This window comes from Hypanus sabinus, chromosome 30 (assembly GCF_030144855.1).
Source record: "Hypanus sabinus isolate sHypSab1 chromosome 30, sHypSab1.hap1, whole genome shotgun sequence".
NCBI classification, from domain to species: domain Eukaryota; kingdom Metazoa; phylum Chordata; class Chondrichthyes; order Myliobatiformes; family Dasyatidae; genus Hypanus; species Hypanus sabinus.
In genome coordinates this window covers 35154343-35176851 of record NC_082735.1, presented here as the reverse complement: position 1 = coordinate 35176851, position 22509 = coordinate 35154343, and the positions used below count along the sequence as shown (strand labels likewise).

Below are 22509 nucleotides of genomic sequence, written 5' to 3'. Positions count from 1 at the left end.
AAGACTAGCACATTTATTTTTCAACATAGTCCCCTCCTACACTTACACATTTAGTCCACCGGCCGTGGTGCATACGGATCCCTTCTTTGTAGAAGTCAGCGTCTTGGACCTCCAGAAGTGGTCCACAGCAGGGGTGATTGATAAGTTTGTGGCCTACGGTGGAAGGAGATGAGTTATACAGCTCTCGCTATGTGCAGTTCAACTCTGAGTGATTATGAAGAGAGTTTGAAATTAATAACTCATCTACTTTTTTTTGAGTTTATTCCCCATTGCCACCACTGGCTATAACAACCTTGAGGAACCAGGATGGTTGTAGTGTCTGGTCTATGATGCAGTCATGGCTTCACTGTTCATATATGAGAGGAGCACAGAGATTGTGCTATCAGCAGATTGTTGGAACAGATATGTGCGTGTTTCGGTGGACCAATAGGCTATTTATCTAAATGTTATATCAGGAAAACCAAAGTGCTTCCTTGGGATGGGCAGTTGCTTTGAAAACTCCAGTAATTGTCGTTTTCAGACATTCATCAATCGAACAGTGGTTTTCCACCATCATGTTTGAATCAAACAGACATAACACAGTTCTTCCAAAGCAACATGAGATCATTGATAAAACCTTCCGCAATAAAAGCAACATCAGAAATTAGGTTTTTGCTTCCCAAAGCAATATTCTGGAAGCAGTTTAGTTCAGGAAGTACACTAAATTCACTGCTCAAGTGAAAGATGTTGCTGCTATTTCAGTCTGTTCTGGCCAATCGTGGTGGCGTGACTGAATCCTTGAAAATGAAAATATGATTCTCTTAACAACAACCTTTCTCTGACAGCAAGACTGTAACCAGATCCTTACCTCTGTTATTACCATTCCATAACCAATCTTTACAAATCAAGATTATTTGTTCCTCGTCTTTGCTGAGGTTAGACTACAATTTCGGTTATGTATCACCATCAATTATTTCAAAAATGGAAGAGATTGATGAAGCCCAGTCAGTGCAGGTCTGCTGTTTATTCAGTTATGCAGTATAGACCTCTGATAATGCAGCAGAGATATTCAAAACTTAAAATTACAAGAACAAATTACAAAATCATTATTTCATTTCAAATGATAGAAAATGTTACATCCTTTGAATCTTTAAATTTTATCCAATAATTTTAATGAGAACATTAAAGTTGATTGCAAGTTGCAGAAATTACACCTTGCTTACTCCACACACCAGCCTCTGCAGTTCTACTCAGCAAACTAAAAAAACACCTGAAAGCAAAATAATGCTAATTTATACAGGAAATGCAAAATGCATTGAAATTCAACCCCACTGATTATCTGTAGCATTAACACCAGAGAACGCAGGAACGGAACCACCTCTCAGTATACACAACGGCTCTAAGTAATTTTTCTTCAGCTGCATCAGAAGTGCTGTTGGAGTCGAGATGAGAGAGTGGCGGAGCTGCACTGGAAGTCTGATCTCCAGTGGGGAATGGAAAGTGAGCATGGATGGTTTTGAGATTTGGCCCCATCAGACCCAAGGGGCCTTCTTGTCCACTGGATGAGGATGAGAGATGTAGGAATACAGGAGGCAATAGAGGAGTGTGCTTGGGGAAGCCAGGGGTTGGCGAGGCAAAGGTTTTGGAGATCTAGCTATCTGAGATGTTGCATCCACAGCTGATTAGAAGGAAAAGGTAATGAGAATTAGAGGCAAGTGCCAATGAACGCATGGAGCCAGGAGGTTGGGAGAAGTCTGTGTGAAGTTAGTATGGTCAGGTAGGGTAATGAAGGATAAAGAGTAAACATTGGAATTAACTTCATGGAGTTTCAGTCCAGCTAAGCATCAGCAAAGCTTTGCACAGGGAAAATGCAAGCATGGTCTCTCTTGGGAAAATGTTGACCAGTTTTGCCAGAAATCCTCTAAAAAGATCACTGCATGAAAAATGATGGCATTTGATGCACAACTAATGCAGAAACTATGTCAGAAACACAAAGGCAATTTATGCCAAGAGATGCCCATGTGAGCTTGTGGAGGCACATGAAACAACTCAAAGGTTGTTATCATATTTCAACTTTGGAGAAGTTAATTTCCAGTTCGACAGCACTGACCAAATTTCTGCATGGCTCTTAAGATGATACTGCAGCGACATTTGCAGAAATGGAGAAATGACGAAATATCTTTCTTACTAAATCTGATTCTCTCTTAAACTTAAAGACTCTCAGATTGTGCAGCAATGGAGCAAAAAGATAATTCCTGCAATGAGAAGCGAAACAGATTGAATGATCCTGCAGCTAGAAAATTATATGGTGAGATACATGTCACAGATACACAACAGAGCTATTTAACCATGGCAGCCACAGAATAACACTGCAAATAGTATAAAAATTACTTTGCATGGGATTTTTCAAATCTCTACACTTTGTGCAATCATATTAATAATAGTCTCTGAAAACACTTTTTGAATATCAACCACTTGGGAGATTTACTTTTCTTCAAATAGCAATTAAAGTTAGTTCTAAGACGGACAGTGTCCTGAAGAGGTGCATCTCCACTTCAGGGAAACACGTGTTGGAGGTATAAGCTCTCTTTTGGTGGTTCAGTATATGGAAAATATACAAGTACATTATTTCACAGAATAAAATAATCAAACTACATGGAACCCAACAATCTAATGTGCTTTTAGGTTCAATATAAATGTTTACATACATTGTATACACTGCCTTAAGATGATCAGCCCAGCTTGGACTACACCCTAACACTACGACATACTGATATGCTTTATGCTTGATCTAATGCAAACAGAATTTTCAATTTATCATGCCATCTGTCTAACTGATGCTATTGCCTCTTAGGATCATAATGTTAGGAAGAGAGGAGTGAACTATTCTATTTGAAGAGTTAGTTTCTTTGCCATTAGATAAAAGCTTCCTATCAAAGACCGAACAGTGAAAAGTATTTTAATTAAGTTAACTACTTATCATCTTTATTACCAAAACCACTAACTATTCTAGTTGGAATACAAACACTGCAGATGCTGACATGCCCTGGATCCGCAATCATACTGGTTACATGTACTCCAGATATACTATCAATCTTAGTACAACCACAGTTAAATGCATTATCATTCCAAGTAATTACACTCCCATATGCTCAAATCAGTCCTGATATATCACTCCTCAGTCACACAATCACACCAATACATATTTATCCCATATGAACATATAGCTGGGACACACACACATTGCTGTTATAGTCCCTGCCCAAAATGTAATCACCTCCAGGTTCTGTCAGACATCTCTCTAGAATGGTATTACTTAATACAGTTACTCCAGATGGGGACAATATTCAGGTCTACAATCAGAGAGATACTGGAAATGTCAGGATACTTAATCTGTCCAGAAGCAGAATTCAAGTACTGCCTATGGGACAAGTAAATGGTTAATAAATAATTATGGTATTTGAAAGTACCACACTGAGTGGTAAATCTCTCTCGAATAGCATCATAACCTGTTGGTATAGAGTTCTGCAGATGTTTTAAACAGCTGACTTGTTGCCTTTAAGCATTTTGATGCTTGTTTTACATATGCAATCTAAGGATTTGGGTAGATTCAGTGGCTGATTAAGATATTACAATACAACTTTTCAGTTACTGTGCATTTAGTTTGCATAATCCTAGGATTGGGAAAAAGAAGTCGAAGCAGCTATAAACTGATTTTCGGGGCACATAATAAAGCTTTTACCACATTTAATTGCTGGTGGCATGATTTATGATGCAAATATTTAGTTATGGCATTGGAGAGAAGAATAATACAACACGAAAGACTTGAACAATGATGAACCTTTAAGTACAATCATTAGTTTAAAATCTTCAAAGCTCTGAGGAATGTTGCCGCATTCTCTGAACCTGAGATTTGGCTTGATAACAACCCAGCTATTATGCTTTGCATGATTTGCACCCCAAACATGCTCATAGCCACCTTAAAAAGTCCTGCTCCCCCCCATGTCTTTCAAGGCATTAAAAATCCACAATAAATATTCAAAGAATTCAAAGCTTCCTGACAGCTCATGATGGTTTTCACCAAAAAAAATAGTGCAAGATGTTTAAAATTCTGTATCAAAGTTGTAAGCAAATTACTTCACATGATGGTGTCAGGTGCCTTCAGCTCCATTCCGTTACTTATTTCTCATGTTCTGCAAAATTGCCCCACGAATTCCCAAAGCTCCAAACTCTTATGAATTGCCCACATCTTGGAGGGTCACTCTTTATGACTGTGCATGTAATTCAGCTTCCCCCCCCCCCCCCCCCCGAGTGATGTAAATTTGCAGTGAGCTGTAGGCGCCAATTCTGAATTACAGTGATGTGGACGGCAGTTTTTTAAGTTCTCTGCGTTGAGCCAAAGTCGATGCCTTCACAGACTCCAGTTTCGGTGCTGGTGGAGAACTGCTCAAGGCAGAAAATGTGGCAGCCATCGCCCCCTAGGTAGAAGAAATCATAATTCTAGTGCACAATCTGGAAACAATTTACAGGACAAAGCACATGATATTGCATAGTTACTTGCCTCTATTAACACTGTTTTGGAGAGTACTCAGTAAACACTCCTTATAAATGCTCATTTACACACAAAAACAGTGCACACTAATTAATTCTCCAGTATATTCTAGTAAGGGTCCTAAAGGGTTTGCTTTATGATGCCTTTCCCACCATACATGGTAGTGATCAGGATGCATAATTAAGTATATGTTGTTTGTATACTGTAAGATGTAGTATTTCTGCTTATTTTGTAATATGATTGTAACTACATTGTGGAGTGCATCATATTCCAATTCCTGTGTAGTTTTAAGTTAGCCACGTTGGTAATTAAAGATAATATATCCTGGTGCCTAATAAACAGGGCTCTTCACTCCCAGGATGGGAGGAGAGAGGGGAAGACTCACTGGCAGGAGTTCACGCTGGACAAGTATGGAGCTGTTATTGTTCACTGCTCGATATCTTTTTGTAAATACTGGCAGTTTTCTTTTCACTATTTTCACTAATTTTAGTAAGCCTGATTTTTGACGCACCTTTGCACAAAAGTGCTAAGTGACATCAACTATTTTTTCCTTTGGACACAACTCACAAATCTAACACACTGACAATGGGTAGATGAACATTACAATCTAGTGACACATTTCAGCAGAGTATTACGTAAATTTTCTTCAGAGTCTACATATCAAACCAGGGACTGAAAAGTATTCATGCCAGACCAGCACTGCAGTAACCACTCAGCCAGATTTTCCAACCTCCTTTACGTTGATGAATCAGTACAACGACCTCTCACTCAAATATCAGCTAGACCAAGGAGCTGATCATTGACTTGAGGAGGAGGAAGCCAGAAGTCCAGGAGGCAGTTCTCATCAGGGGATTAAAGATGGGGAGGGTCAGAAACTTTAAATTCCCTGGTGTTATTATTTCAGAGGACCTGTCCTGGGTCCAGCAAGGAAGTGACATTGTGAAGAAAACATGGCAGTGCCTTTACTTATAAGTCTGCAAAGATTCAACATGCCATCTGAAACTCTGACAGTCCTCTATCGATGTGCAATGGAGAATATGCTGACTGGCTGCACCGAGGTCTGGTATGGAAACACCAATGCCAAATGCTTTGAAAAAGTAGGGGATATGACCCAGTCCAGCACAGGTGAAGCACTGAGCATGTCTACATGAAGTGCTATCACAGGAAGCAGTGGACACCCATCACCCAGGACATGGTCTTTTCTCACTGCTGCCATCAGGAAAGAGGTACAGGAGCCTCAGGGCTCATACCACCAGGTTCAGGAACAGTTACCAGTCAACTATCAGGCCCTTGAACCAGAGGAGATAAGTTCACTAGCTCCATCACTGATGTGCTCCCACAATCTATGGACTCGCTGTCGAACACTCTTAAGTTCTCGATATTTATTGCTTAATTAATTATTTACTATTATTACTTCTTTTGTTTTCTTTCTCTTTGTACAGTTTTTTGGCTTTCGTGCATTTCTAATTTGTCTTGTTGGGTGCAATCTTTCATTAACTCTATTATGTTTCTCAGATTTACTGTGTATGCCTGCAAGAAAATGAATCTCAGCATTGTATACGGTGCCATACGCACTTCGATAATAAATTTACTTTGAACTCGCACTTCTATGAAGTGGCCAGAAATACCAAAGCACCAGACTGGCGTAACTAGCAGAACCGTCCTCATGTTTGCTTCGCCTATTTACTGACAAATCATGTGTGGTGAAGAAGCATGGTCAGACAGGAGGATTCTGGTGCACATAATCAGTACTGTGCCATAAATGGAAATGCATGAACCCCTGCCCCTGATTACACTAATGCCTCTGAAGTAGGTGAGAAGACAACAGTAATGTTATAGAGATGGAGTTTGGAAGAATGTACCCTCCACTTGAAAGAACCGGATATGGATGTAGGAGACATGCAGATTCACAGATGACACCACAGTTGGTGGAATGAACATCAGTGCAGAAGATAAGCTTAGGCTAGAAGGATATATTGATGTGTGAGTGAAACAGACTGAGAATGGGAGATGAAGTTTAATTCAGTGAGGCAATATACTTTGGGAGTACCAATGTTGCTGGGACATATCATGATCCTGGGGAGTACTGAGGAACAGAGAGAACTTAGAATCAGATCAGGGTTATTATCATTGATTCACAATCAGTGGCCACTTTATCATAGAGTCATAGAAAAGTACAGCACAGAAACAGTCTTTTGGCACTGCCAAAACTCCCATCGACCTGCTCCGGGACCATAGCCCTCCATACCCCTACCATCCACATATCTATCCAAACTTCTCTTAAACATTGAAATCAAGCTCACCTGCATTGGCAGCTCATCCCACATTCCTACATCCCTCTGGATGAAGAGGTTTCTCTCACGTTCTCCTTGAAGTTTTTGCCTTTTCCCCTCAACTCATTACCTTGAGTTGTAGTCCCACCCAACTTCAGTTAAAAAAGCCAGTTTGCATTTACCCCGTCTGAAGGTACCTTTTGCACCTGAGAAGGTGGTCACCGAGTGTGTGTTCATGCTCTGCTGTACCTAATATCATGGCCACCGAGTGCGTGTTCTGTTGCTGGAGCCCACCCACTTCGTTTCGATGCTCTTCTGCACACCACTGTCGTAACGCATGGTCATCTTTCTACCAGCTTGAACCAATCTGGCCATTCTCTAGCCTTTGTCATGAACAAGGCATGTTCACTCACAGAAATGACACCCACTGGATGTTGTGTTTTTTTGCAACATTTTCTGTAAACTCTATAGAGTTGTTGTGATGGAAAATCCCTGGAGATCAGCAGTTTCTGAGATACTCGAACCACCCAGTCTGGCACAGACAAAGTCACTTAGATCATACTTCTTCCCCATTCTGATGTTTGCTCTGAACAACAGAGCCTCTTGACCGCGTCTGTGTGCTTCTATGCATTGAGTTGCTGCCACATGATTGGCTGATTAGATATTAGCATTAACGAGGTGTTCAGGTGTACCCAAGAAAGTAGCCACTGAGTATTACGGCAAGATATTTGATTCGTTTTGCAGCAGCAGTATAGTGTGATACAAAGAAGTTACTATAAATTACAATAAGTATATATAGATAAATAATGCAAAAAGAGAGCAAAATATTGAGCTGGTTTTCATGGAGGGGAAGAAACCGTTCCTAACATGTTGAGTGTGTGTCTTCAAGCTACTGTAGCTCATATTAATGTTAGTGATGAAAAAAGGACATGTGGGGATCCTTTATGCTAGATGCCGCCTTACTGAGGCATCGCCTTTTAAAGATTTTCCTGACGGTGGGAATGCTAGTGCCTATGATACAGCTGGATCACTATGCTAATCTAAAGATCTGTAAAGGTGGCAGTGTGGGGAGGCAACATGTTTAAGGCAGCATAATGGGTACGGACTTTCAATAGTTGGGGCATTGAACACAACAGCAAAGAGGTTACGTTCCAGATTTTTAAAGACAGTCAGACTTCATTGCAGTACTGTGTGTAGCTGTAGTCAGAGCACCACAGGAAAGATGTGATAGCAGTGGAGCTGGAACACATTCACACGTTGCCAGGGATGGAGTATTTCAGTGGTGGAGCAGAGAGTGGAGGCTAGACCTAGACTATGCAGGAAACTATTACCCTTATTGGGGGCAATTAAAACTTGAGGACAAATTTAAAGTAATGGGTAAATGGTTTAGAGACGAGCCCGGGGGGGGGGGGGGGGCGGGTGCTTTTTCCACCTAGAGTCGTGAGTACCTGAAACAAATTGCTGGAGAGAGTAGAGCTGCTGATAGCATTTAAGAGATGCTTAGACAAGCAATTAACTTGCCCTGGCATAGGTGGGCAGGGGCCGAACGCTGGAAGACTGGATTAATATGGATGGCTGCCTGCTGGCCAGTACGGATGTGGTGTGGTTAGAAATATTCACTGCTGTATGACTCCATAACTAACTGCTTGTCCACAACAATAGACAACTTACTTTAACGAGTTTGACATCCTGCCGGGCAAGCTGGCTCTTTGGCAGCTGATCACGATTCACGATCCATTGATGTTTCAGGACTTGTTTTGCTGTGAGGCGTTGGTGTGGGTCAACATGCAACATCTTGGACACAAGGTCCTGTCAATAAGGAATATTGCAATGCATGGATGAGTTAACTGAAAGGAGCAATATTAAATTTGTCATTCAACAAGAAATTTACTCAAGGAATTGGATTGAAAAAGAAACTTGTACTTGTAGCACTTATACAACTCAAAGCATCTCCATGAAGAAATATCAGACACAAACTAACACTGGGCCAAGGAAGGTAAATGAGCAGAGCAGTCACAAGGTTAATTGGGGATGAGCTATACACTGGGCCACAAAGGGAACAACAGAACCATTTAAAGAAGGTAATTACAAAGTTCTATAATTTGGGGTGGTGATATGGCTCTACCAAAGGATGGCTCCTCCCATCTGATAGACTGCAGGTCACCCTTGGGCAAGGTGTAGCACCTGCTTAGCCCTCCCGCACCCCCCACCTCCAGGATCAGGGTCACGTGAAGCCATGACTGCAGGTAGTAGATGGTGTATGAACAGCTAGTATGTATCACAAGTCCTGGTTATGCGACCACTGACATCAGGCAGACAATCTCTGAAGAGTATTGATAATGGCTGGGGTCACGCATCTTGTAAAGACACTGCCCAGAAGGCAGCAATGGCAAACCACTTCTGTAGAAAAGTTTGCCCAGAACAATCATAGTCATGGATAAAGGGAAGACCATGATCACCCACATCATGTGACATGACAGATAATGATGACAATGCCAATCTGGGGCTCAGAAGGGAGAAATGTAGACAATACCACAGTAAGTTCTATAAAAGAGGACACGAGCAAAATTACCAATCTGACCAGCAGTGTGGCAAGATGGGGTCAACAGGGACCGAGGGCTTGCACGTGATTGCAACCAGTAAAATGGGGGTTGATCAAATTGCTAGAGGTATAGACAGGGCAAGATGAGGCACGGGTGGTTATGGGCTTTCCCAGGGTGAGAATATCAAGTGGAGAGCAGAGGTTTAAAGTAAAGAGAGAAAATTTAAAGGAGATGTGTGAAACAAGTTGTTTTTTGATATATAAACAGAGATGTAGGTGCCAAGGCAGGTTGTAGAAGCAGACACGATAGAAATATTTAAGAGACACTTAAACAGGCAGATGAAAAAGGAATAGAGGGAAACATACCATGTGTGGGCTGGTGGTATTAGACTGACATGGTTGGCGCAGATGTGATAGGCAGGCAGAGGCCTGTTCCTGTGCACCACTGTTCTATCTTCTAAGCACTACGAACATAGATGTAGCGTAGAACATCATGGGATCTGGGATCAGCCACGATGGAATGGCAGAGCAGACTCAACGGGCTGAATGGCCTAATTCTGCTACTATGTCTCATGGTCTTTGAACAGTGATCAAGGAAGACAATACCGAAAACGGAGGCAAACCTCCAAGAAGCTGTCATCAGCTCCCATCATCATTCAATTCCAGCCTTTTCACTATGCCAGCATACAACGTCAATGCACATCTGGAACATGATGATTCTCCCTCATCTTCACTTGCCTGTGCATCACCTACAATTTTCTTTGACAACCCAGATAGCTGAGAAACATGCACCTTTTTTCTAGATAACACAGAAGGTTAGTCAATTTCAGTGTTGTAAAGTACCACCTTGTTAATAGACTTAATTTTTTAAAAAAAATTAAACTGACCTTTGCAGCAGAAGAGGCTTTGTCCCAGTTCCCACCCTGTAGACTGTAGCGACCACTCCCAATCCTGGCCAGAATCTCACTGGGCGTGTCATCTGGGCCATTAGCAAATGGGGTATAGCTGGTTTAAAATGACCAAAGACAGAAGGCATCAGTTAAAAAAGCAAAGTTCTGTACTAGCAAAAAATGCAGCAACTTTAACAGCCTGATATTGGAATTAGAATCAAAATCAGGTTTAATATCATCGGTTTACAGTTCATTATGACGTTTGTTGTTTTATGCTGGCAGCAGTAAATTTCATTACACAATTTATACTGTAAATTTAAAAAAATAAATTGAGTAAGTAGTGCAAAGAAAGAGAAGAAAAATAGAAAGATAGTGTTCATGGATTCATTGTCCATTCAGAAATCTGATGGCAGAGGGGACGAAGCTGTTCCTGAATCGTTGTGTGCGTGCCCTCAGGCTCCTGTACCTCCTCCCTGATGGCAGCAATGAGAAGGAGGCATGTCCTGGGCGACACTGTTCCTTAACGATGGGCAGCATTGCAATTGAAAATAGCAAGGGTACACTCAGACACCACTAAACATATAACTGCTCCGCAGGGTAACCTCTCAATAATCTCCTGGAAACAACATCAATCCCTTACCCAGACACCAAACCACCATTTCACCCACAGCAGAGTCTCAACCATTTACGTCCTGTCTCTCTAAACACCAAAAAATTATTGAAAATACATCAAAAGAAACTAAGTCATGCAGTTGTTATCAGATGGCATACCGTGAGCAGTTCTGGCCCTCTTATTGAAGGGAAGTTGTGTTGGCATTGGAGAGGGTGCAGAGGAGGTTCACGAGGATGATTCCAGGAATGAAAGGGCTAACATATGAGGAACGTTTGATGGCTCTGTGCCTGCACTCACTGGAGTTTAGAAGAATGAGGGGAATCTCACCGAAACCTATCAAATATAGATGGAGTGGATGTGGAGAGGATGTTCCCTATAGTGGAGTAGTCTAGGACTGGAGGACACAGCCTTTGAATAGAGGGATGTCCATTTAGAACAGAGATGAGGAAACATTTTAGCCAGAGGGCAGTATGTCTGTGGAATTCATTGTCACAAGCGGCCATGGAGGCCAAGTCATTGGTATATTTAAAGCGGAGGTTGATATTTTCTTGATTAGTCAAGGCGTCAAGGGTTATGAGGAAAAGGCAAGAGACTGGATAATAAACCAGCCATAATTGAACGATGGATCAGACTGATGGGCTGAATGGCCTAATTCTGCTCTATGTCTTATGGTTAAATATGCTGCTCATTTTGTACTAAGTGCTGATTTTAGTTAAATACTTTACAGCTAAACCACTGCTTTTTAATTTCAGATGATAATGGAAGCAAGATAAGTGAAATTAATGCTTCACTTAGTTTGAAAGCTGACCTTTATCGCACTATAAATTAACAGTTTTCTTTTGGTCTACAAAGGTCTAACTGAGATATCTCATCATCACAAAACCGAACCTGAATATAAATTTGCAGGTACCGTACCTTTATGATGACCCCATCTTTGCAGCAGGACATAATAGTCTTAGTCACATGGTTATTAATAGAATTGGAAAGTTCAGCCTTTTAAGCAGTTTAACCAAACATAGATTAAAATAGAAACATTATTTCTACAATCTAGAAATTCATCTGCCTTGTTAATACTCCCTCTCATGAATCCTGAAATGCACATTGCACTGTAGATAAATATCACGCAGAAAAAAAATTAGAATTCAAGTCTATTGTCAGGGTTCTTTTTGAAAAGCAAATGATTAAAAACATTTACATTCTTATCACCTCCAAATGCTTCACACAAATTACTCATACAGGAAAGAGAAACAGGTAGTTTGTCCACTGCAAACTTACACTATAATGTGGCAAGGCTTAAATTATCTGTTTTATTTTAATAGCTATTTAGTGGTACAAACGAGGAATAGGCTCTTCTGGCCCAAAGAGCAACCCACCTATGTAATCTGAGCCTAATCACAGGACAACTTAAAATGACCAATTAACCCATTAAACTGTACGCCTTCGGATTGTGGCAGGAAACCGGAGCACTCGGAGACAACACACACTCTTCACGGGCAGGACGTACACACTCACTACAGATGGCATCAGAACTGAACTCCAAACTCCTACTCCTTGAGCTGTATTAGGGTCACCCTAACCACTACATTACCGTGGTGGTGCTAACTTCACAACAGAATGTTAGTGAGACATCAGACAATCTCCTTGGACTTTGAATATTGTTAAGACTCATTGGCTTCTCCCTCTCTGCCATCCAGTTTCCGAATGGACACTGAACCCATGAACACCACCTCGCTACTTCTTTCCTCTTTTTGCACACAGATATTTATTTATTTATTTATTTATTTACTGTAATTCACAGTTGTTTTCCTCTGTGACTGTATTGCATTGTACTGCTGCCGCAAAACCAACAAATTTCATGACATATGCTGGTGATATTACACCCGACTCTTAATTCAAAAGGGCTTCAACTTCATGTCTCATGTAAACTTCAACTCAACTGTCATATTGGATGTGGTGCTCAGGAATAAATTATAATGAGGACATAAAACCTGTGTGTCAGACAACAAAGTATTATTATCCAAACCAGGCTGACACATAGTAAAGGATGCAGTACAGCTGCAGTCAGCTCAATAGGCCATACAAAGAAAGCCAGGGAATAAAGTTGCAATTTATAGGAGAATTATTGGAGTAATCTTACTACTGCTTGCATTGAAAGTGTATTTGCACAGTACAGATATAGCAGGATTACATTGATTTTTGACCTAACACTCACCATAAACAATGGAAAGTGGTAACTCACCCAGCCAACATGGTGTAGAGCAAAATGCCCAGACTCCAAATATCACAACCTTCATCGTATCCTTGGCGTTTGAGAACCTGCAACACGGAACACTTCTATTTAAATGTTCATTCATTGGTGTGATGACAGATAACATCTCCAAATAAAGCTGTTCAAATATTCAATCGACACTGAGTGACAGGGCAGAAAAATGATGACATATTCCAGATTCACTTCTTATCTACTGTTTACAAGCATCACAAGAATCTTGCTAGATGCATTTTACAATATAATAGAAATAATTTAACAGATTGCAAAAAATAATCATTTCCTCTGCACTAACAATTCTAAACAAATTGGTCAGAAGCTGAAGTCTTTTCAACCCAATCCTCGGGTCCCAAATACATGCTGCACTATTCCTGTTTTGACAACTATATCTTTCATTTCATTTGAGGATCAGTTGTTGACATCTGTCAGAAGAATGTAGTCCCGATCCAGAAGTTTAAAACGAATCAGTGTAATCAGTGCCTTCTCCCTCACTCACCAAACCTGCAAACTTGCTTCCTTGTAACGAGGGCAATTAGACAAAAGGAAGCAAACAAAATAACATAAAAGTTGTGAAATACAAATTCATTGCAAAAGGATCAGCATTTCATGTATAATGAAATATTACGACGTAATGTTATTAAGTTAGGTGATGGGGTGGAGATTTGTGTCTACCAAAGGCGCTCCTTCCCTCATCGTTGGGCAAGGTGCAGCACCTGCTTACCCCTGATCAGGATCACGTGAAGCCATGGGAACAAGTGGTGGATGGTCGTATGAGCAGCTGGTGCATATCACAAGTCCTGATTTTACAACCTCTGACACCAGGCAGACAATCTCATAAGAGTATTGACAACGGCTGGGGTCACCCGTTTTGTAAAGACTCTGCCCAGAAGACAATGGCAAACCACATCTGTAGAAAAATTTACCAAGAGCAATCATGGTCATGAGACCATGGTCTTCCACGTCATTCGGCATGGCACCCAGCGATGGCGTCACATGGCATTAAAATGCTGTAAATAATACTCACCTCTGGGGCAACAAAGTTGGCTGTATAGCATGGAGTCATGAGGAGACCATTGTCAGCCCTAAGCTGCTTAGCAAAACCAAAATCACAGATTCGGATAGATTCTGGATTACTTGATTCATCTACATATAAGATATTACTTGGCTTCAGGTCTCTATGAACCACCTGGAAGAGAGCACAAGTCACCAATGAAGAAATGGAAGTATCACCAGTGGATCATATCAGGTTTTAATTGTCTTATTAATACTTTTCTCACATGGGAAAACTAAAGGGTAGCAACTTTCAGATTTGTAACAATTTCAGTTCAGTCATCCAACATGAAACTTGTGAATTCAGGCTCTGATCTAAATGCTGTCTAAAATTCCCTTCTTGCCAGCCATATTGAACAGCAATCACAGCATTCTAGCTGCAGTACTGAAAAGATGCGCTTCATAACTAGCCACATCTCCAAGCAACTTGCTTGGGTATTTACCTGGTACTATGGAAAATTACACCAATGTCACCACCGCTCCCCCCCCCCCGTAAATTAACAAACAGTGCATTTGCGACGCAAGTTAAAAAGTAAACAGTTTAACACTACTGGTGTTTCACGTACTCTGAGAACTGTGTGGTGTCAGTGTGTTTAGTAGCCACACGGCTTGGTGGGGGGGGGGGGGGAGAAGCTGTTTCTCCTCCTAACAGTTCTTATCCTGATGCTGTGGTACCTCCTGCCTGATGGTAGGGGTTCAAAGATATTTTTGGATACCAGTAAAGATGTTTTCAGCAGGGTTAGCTAGTGGCACTTATAATCTAATAACTAGTTCTACTTAATTCTTGACATCATCACAGCTTTGGACCAACGGTGGACCAGAAAGATAACGTCGAGAAGATGAGGTGACAGCATCTGTCCTTAATAACAATCGAGTGTTTAATTGAGTGTGCCGGCAATGAGGTCTGACAAACATGATATCAAAGGACAGCAAGGGGAAAAACGTTCCTATGGCTTGAACAAAGGAATCTGGCTGAGATTGCTGTAGGTCAGTCATTGTAGTCCAAGATATCATTACAAGAGGTCCTCAGGTCAGGCCCCGGATCTAACCATCTTCAGCAGCTTCATCAACTACTTTCCTTCTATCACAAGATCAGGAAATGGAGATATTATCTGATGAATGTACACATTTACAATTGAAGTTAATGAAAAGGTTTCTGTCTACAAGCATGGGGTAACATACAATATGATATCCATGCCACAAAACTATTAGGCAATGAAAACTGCCAACAAGAAAGTTACCCTTGCTACTCAGTGGTATTACCACTGCCACCAGGAGAGGGCTGTACCTCACCAAGACTGACACTAAACAGGGTCTGATTCCTGACAAAGGGTCTCGGCCCGAAACGTCAACAGTATAGATGCTTATAGATGCTGCCTGGCCTGCTGTGTTCAACCAGCATTTAGTGTGTGTTGTCTGATTCACCTGCTGTCTCCTGAGAAACCGGTTAAACTATCTACTAAGCACCAGTCTGGATTGTGATGGAATACGGCACTTCTCCACTTCATCAACATGAGTGCTGCTTCAATGACACTTAGAGAACTCAACACCACCATGGAGAAAACATCCAGCAGATTACTCATTCATTTCCTCCAGCAGCAGCACTTGTTTTCAGTATGCACAATCTTCAATCACACCTTCTAAGTCACTGATATTAATCAACTAAGGTGCCAGCCAACTGGAGGGAGTATTCAAGGACATTTTCAACTTCTGACTGCTATGGTCAGAAGCTCCCACCTGCTTCATAAGGGCAACAATTTACACCAGTGCCCAGGAAGAGTAGTGTGAGCTGCCTTTGTGACCATTACCAGCAGCACTCACATATGCGGTGATGAAATGCTTCGAGAGGTTAGTCTTTGCTAGAATCAACTCCTGCAAGGAGTTACTCCTCACTCCTGTAAGGACCTGGACCCACTGCAATTTGCCTACCGCTACAATAGCGCTGTGGCAGATGCAATCTCAATGGCTCCTCACACAGCCCTAGATCACCCAGACATTACAAACACCTATGTCAAGATGCTGTTCATTGACAACAGCGCACTGTTTAACACCATCATTCCCACAGTCCTGATCGATAAGCACCAGAACCTGGGCCTCCATACCTTCCTCTGCAGTTGGATCCCTGAGCCCTTAACTGGAAGACAACAAGCTGTATGGATTAGTGATAATATCTCCTCCTCGCTGACAATCAACACTAACACACCTCAGAGCTGTGTGCTTAGTCCACTGCTCTACTCTCCCTATACCTATCTCTGTGCGGCTAGGTATAGTTCAAATGCCATCTAAAATCAGCACCAACCTTGCAGTCAATGTCAGTAGGACCAAAGAGCTGACTGTGAACTTCAGGAAGGGCAAGACAAAGGAATATACACTAGTCCTCACAGATGGATCAAAAGTGGAGAGAGTGAGCAACTTCAAGTTCCTGGGTGTCAAGAACTCGGAGGATCTAACCTGGTCCCAAGATATTGATGCAGTTATAAAGAAGGCAAGACAGCGGCTATACTTCATTAGGAGTTTGAAAACATTTGATCTGTCAACTAAAACACTCAAAAGCTTCTACAGATCTACCCAGAGCGCATTCTGACAGGTTGCATCATTGTCTGATATGGACGAACTATTACACACTTTGCACATAGGACCAAAAGAAGCTACAAAAAGCCATTTCTTTTTTCTCCTTTGTTTCTGTTGTCCTTTTTTTTTGCAGATTGGTTGTTTGTTCACCCTGTTGGGTGAAGTCTTTCATAGATTCTATTATGGTTGTTGGATTTACTGTGTATGCCCACATCATGGATATATATGGTGACATACATGTACTTTCATAATAAATTTACTTTAACTTTGAAGGAGAACCTCACTGGCCACCGATGTTCTTTGGGGAAGGGAATTCACCATCTTTACTCAGTCTGGTCTATGTTACTGGTTTTGCCAGTGATATCCAAATACCAGGAATGAAAAGCCATACAAAAGCAAATTTGAACAGAGAACAACCAGCATTTAAAAAAAAACCTGGTCATCAATATTTACAACAAATCACTTACCCCCTGGGAATGCAGGTATTCAACTGTTTTGGTGATTGTGTGGAGAAGAGCACTCGCCTCCCGTTCAGAGAAGCCCTTCTCCAGCATTATTTTATCCAGCAGCTCGCCTCCTCTCATCAACTCCGTCACAAGGTAGATGTACTTACTGTCATTGTAGACCTAAACAAGCATCACCAGGGTAAAACAAAGGACTGGTCAGAGAAGCTCATTCCTACTGATGTTCTCTCACTTGTTTCCACTTAACTCTTCAGTTGCTGGTTCAGATTTAATCATTTTCTCCCATTTACACTCCTACCATACATTGGCAAAGAAACAGGCTGGAATTAGATCAAGGTCAAATTTATTATTGGACATTCCTGCATAGTTCAGGCAATTGATCTAGTGGCAATACCTAGTTTATTGCTTATGGCTGGGAACTAGCTCTTGATGTTGGAAGACAATTACAAGTAGATGCACTTGTCTGTAATCAGAGCATATAATGATGGTGGTGGTGGCAGGGTAGAGATATATCTCTACCAAAGGAGGTGTAAGGCAGTCCCTTCCCTTCACTTGCCAGCAGGTGTGGCAAGGTGTAGCACCTACTTAGCCAACCCCCCCCCCCCAACCACCCAATCAGGGTCACATGAAGCCATGGGAGCAGGTGGTGGATGGTCGTACGAGCAGCCGGTGCATATCACAAGTCCTGGTTATGTGACCACTGATGGCAGGCAGACAATCTCTGAACGGTATTGATAATGGCTGGGGTCACCCGTCTTGTAAAGACACTGCCCAGAAGGTAACAGCAAACCACTTCTGTAGAAAAAATTGCCAAGATCAATCATGGTCTTAGACCATGATTGGCCATGTCATACGACACGGCACATAATGAATGAACAAGTAACGAAGGATTTTGAGGTCTCACTTACACTTTCGGAAGTCAATTTTCAGCACTATCTAACTATTCGGCAGAGAATTTTTATGTATTTTTACCTCCAAGTACTTTACTTATTATTTCAATTTATTTACATTAATATTAAGTTTATTAGCTTGAGCTATTGACCATGAAACAACATTTTCAAGTTATCAATCCAAATTGGTTTTTGATTGAGAAACATTTGCAATAATAAACTAGTGACTTGCAATCAATTATTTGTAATGAATTATTATTGCAATGAATGCAAATTAAAATACCACCTGTGAATAACTGTAAATGAAAGGTTGCTTTCAGTAAGAATATTTTTTACTTATTGAGATACAATGTGGAATAGGCCCTTTGAATGACATCGCCCAGCAACACTCGATTTTACCATGGGGCAATTTACAATTAACCGACTTTGGAGCGTGGGAGGAAACCAAAGCACCCATGTAGTCACAGGGCAAACATGTAAACTCCTTTCAGGCAGCAGCAGGAATTGAACCCTGATTGCCTGTATTGTAAAACACACTAACCACTACACTGCCATGCTGCCCTTGATCCGATCTCAACTCCAGAGAAAGTGACAGTTTTAGTATTTACATTGTTTACGACTTGTGACGTTCCTTAAGGTTGCTGCAGCCAGGGGTGGTAATGGAGACAAGCTCCCACTACCGATCAAGCTCCAAATAGTGTGCATCACAAATAACCTCTGACAACCAGGCCCATCTCCTGGCCCTCACGTGTGGCTTAGCTACTAAGCCCGGCGGAACCATTTCTACTGACAGGAGAGGGGGCAAATGTGGATTACTGGCATCTTAAAGCCAGTGGCTTCAGGGGGTGGAGTTTCAAGATGGCGACGTAAGCATCTGCCTTTTAGGCGCTCTTTATTTTTTTAACTATAATCACCCTTTAATTAGATCTTTTCGAACTTAATCATATGAGTTGCTACCTTTGATTGACCCTTTTTTCCTAAAATAATAGTTGATCTAATCTTGTCAAACCTAAAATGGCTACAAGTAAGAAATTGGCTAAGGATCCTGTATCCATCGACGCAATTTCTGGTCTTTTGGACATTAAACTGGATGTTAAATTTGCGGGTATGGAAGGTAAATTGGACAATAAACTGGATGCTAAATTTGCGGGTCTGGAAGGCAGACTAGAAGGTAAATTGGACAGTAAACTGTTAAATTTGGAAAGGAGGATTACTTCGAAAATATCCGATCTTGAAGGAGTTGTTAAATCGCTTGAAACTAAGTTTCAGTCGCAGGCATTAGAGGTTCAACAGCATGGAAATAAGATCACGACTCTTGAACAATCAATTTGTGAAAAAGCACGTACAATTGAAGTGTTAGAGAAGAAGATAGAGTCGACTGCTAAAACTTTAGATCAGTATAAGTTTAAAATTACTGATCTTGAAAATCGTTCTCGCAGACAGAATTTGCGCATCATCGGAATTCCCGAAAAAGTTGAGTCCGGTGATTTAACTGAATTTTTCTCTAAATTACTGTGGGAAATTTTCAGTGGTGAAGGTTTGAAAAATGAACCTGTTATCGACCGCGCTCACAGAGTTGCGAGGCTTTCGTCTGTGTCTGATAAACCACGAGCGGAGATTGTTCGCCTTCATTATCCTCGTGAGAAAGAGCTTCTAATTCGATTAGCTCGTAAAAAAGGTATGATCTCCTTCAAAAATTACTCATTTCGAATAGTTGAGGATTATTCTTATGAAGTAATGAAAGCCAGGATCGCTTTTAAACCAGTGATGGCAGAGATTCATTCGATTGGATTTAAACAAGCTTTAATGTATCCAGCGAAGCTTAGAATGGTGCTGCCCGACAACAGTCTACACTTTTTTAACACTCCTGAAGAAGCGAAGAAATTTGTTGAAGAATATCGATCCTCCAGTGCAACTTGAACTATGAGTTACATTGAAGATTTTTTTTTGGAGAGAGGATGTCATTTCATTTTAAGTTTTAACCCTGGAAGTTGGGTTATAACTTTTTATTTTGAACTATGGGTCTGGGTCTTTTTTTTTTACTACTATTATTATTGCTTATAGATGCTGTTTTAATTTTTATAATATCCTTTTTTATACACGTTTGTATTTTGTAATAATGAATTATTTTTTCAAAATGTCGTTTCTTCTTCCCATAAGTCTTTACTTTTTATAAGCGTTTATTTGCTTGCCTGTATTTAGAAATGGAACAAAGGTTTTGAATTCTTTTTTTTTAGTTTTTTTTTATATATATGTTGTAGTGTCTATTAAATCTTTTTTTTAAAAAAAATTCTATTTTGATAACTTTTTTTTAATTAAATTTTCTTATTAGATTGCTGAATTTATATTCATATTTTGTAATATGGCTTTCTCAAAATGTCGTTTCTTCTTCCCATAAGTCTTGGCTTGTGAAACGTCATCTTTGTATCTGAATATGGAATTTCTTTTTTAAAGGTGTATTACATTTTTAAACTTTAATGTTCATTTTTTTTTATTAATGATTTTTCTGGTTTTACTATTTTAGTTTTTTTTTTGATTTGTCTGATATGTGTGTGTATGTGTATGTATATATATATATGTAGGTATATATATATATATATATATATTTTTTTTTTTGCAACTCTATATTTTAATTAGGGTGTTATATAGTTTTTTCTTAAAAAATTTTCTTATGGAGCTGCCATCTTGAAATGGGGGTAATATTAGTATTAGTTTATGCGCCTGCCGCTTGGCTTTCTTTCAAAGGGTGGGGGGAGGGGGGAGGGATCTTTTTTCATGCTTTTGCTTTTTATTTTTTTGCTTTTAGTTTATGGGCTGACTTTAAATTGTTAATATTGTTGAGGTGTCAGGATCTCCGTTTGCTCCTGAATCAATTTTCCTTCTTCCTAAATTGTGGGTTATGTGTCTTTTTAACCTTTTATGATACACACAATTAATATTGGTATGATGGATAAATCTATTAACTTTATCTCGTGGAATACTAATGGTTTAAATCATCCGATTAAACGTAAAAAAATATTTAAAGTATTCCATAGATTGAACGCTAATATTATTTTTGCACAGGAGACCCATATTAGGAGGGAGGATAATCAACGTTTTTTTAGGTTCTGGAAAGGTCAACAATTTCACTCAAATTGTACCGCTAAAATTAGGGGTGTGTCTATTTTTATAGACGCCTCAATTTCGTTTACACATTATGAAATTATTTCTGATCCACAGGGTAGACTTTTGTTGATAACTGGTTCACTTTTTAACCGGAAAGTTGTTTTAGTTAATATTTATGCTCCAAACTTTGATTGTCCTGAATTTTTTAAACGTTTATTTACTTCTCTTCCTAATTTGAATGAATATATGTTGATTATGGGTGGAGACTTTAATTGTTGTTTGAATCCTTCGATGGATAGATCTAAACCTATTCGAACTCTTCCGAATAGATCAGCTTTACTTATTAATTCTTTTATGGTTGATTCTGGAATTACTGAAATATGGCGGTTTTTGAACCCTAAAGATAAAGAATTTTCATTTTTTTCACATGTATATCATAGTTATTCTAGAATTGATTATTTTCTTATTGATCATCGTTTATTAACAGATGTTATTGATTGTAAATACGATTCTATTGCTATTTCGGATCATGCGCCTTTGAAGTTATCTATCAAGATTCCGGACTCTTCTATCAATACTAGATCTTGGAGACTTAATGCTACTTTACTTCAAGATCCAGAATTTATTACCTTCATAAAACAACAAATTGACTTATTTTTTTCAACAAACTATAATGAAGAGATTGATAAAGGAATACTTTGGGACTCTTTCAAGGCTTTTATTCGTGGACAAATTATTTCATATTCCGCTGGTAAAAGAAAACAAAGATATTCAGATATAGCTTTATTGGTGGATAAAATTAAAGAAATTGATAAGATTTATTCCGTTACTCCTACCAAAGAACTTTATAAGAAGAGAGTTGAGCTTCAAATGGAACATAGTTTATTATTATCTTCTTCAATTGAGAATCAATTAATTAAGACTAGGGCTCAATTTTATATTCATAGTGATCGAACTGGTAAATTGTTAGCTAATCAATTAAAGGCTATTTCGACTAAGCGACAAATTATTAAAATTCGTAAACAAGACGGTAATTTAACTACTGATTATAAAGAAATCAATAACACTTTTCAAGATTTTTATAAATCTTTATATCAATCAGAATTTGACGGTGACCGGTTTACGATGGATAATTTTTTTAATAACTTGAATATTCCTAAACTGATAGATGAAGATTGTAGCTTGTTTGATGCTCCTATTTCTATGGATGAAATAAGAGAGGCTATTTCATCAATGAACTCAGGGAAAGCTCCTGGTCCTGATGGTTTTATTGTAGAATTTTTAAAAACTTTTTCTTTATTGCTTTCTCCTTGG

General features: G+C 39.8%; 1 protein-coding gene across 4 annotated transcripts in view; it reads right to left on the bottom strand.

Annotated features, from left to right (window-relative positions):
* Window positions 1–983: 983 nt before the first annotated feature.
* The window catches only part of rps6ka1 (ribosomal protein S6 kinase a, polypeptide 1), a 172012-nt gene continuing 150486 nt past the window's right edge, over window positions 984–22509 (bottom strand). For all 4 annotated transcript variants that reach the window (XM_059954691.1, XM_059954692.1, XM_059954695.1 and 1 more), the window contains 6 exons: window positions 17204–17362; window positions 14140–14301; window positions 13089–13165; window positions 10234–10351; window positions 8476–8613; window positions 984–4457 (listed from right to left, as the gene is read on the bottom strand). In XM_059954691.1, the coding sequence (XP_059810674.1) occupies window positions 4332–4457; window positions 8476–8613; window positions 10234–10351; window positions 13089–13165; window positions 14140–14301; window positions 17204–17362 (780 nt within the window). In that variant the 3' untranslated portion in view covers window positions 984–4331. The remainder of the gene's footprint in view (window positions 4458–8475; window positions 8614–10233; window positions 10352–13088; window positions 13166–14139; window positions 14302–17203; window positions 17363–22509) is intronic.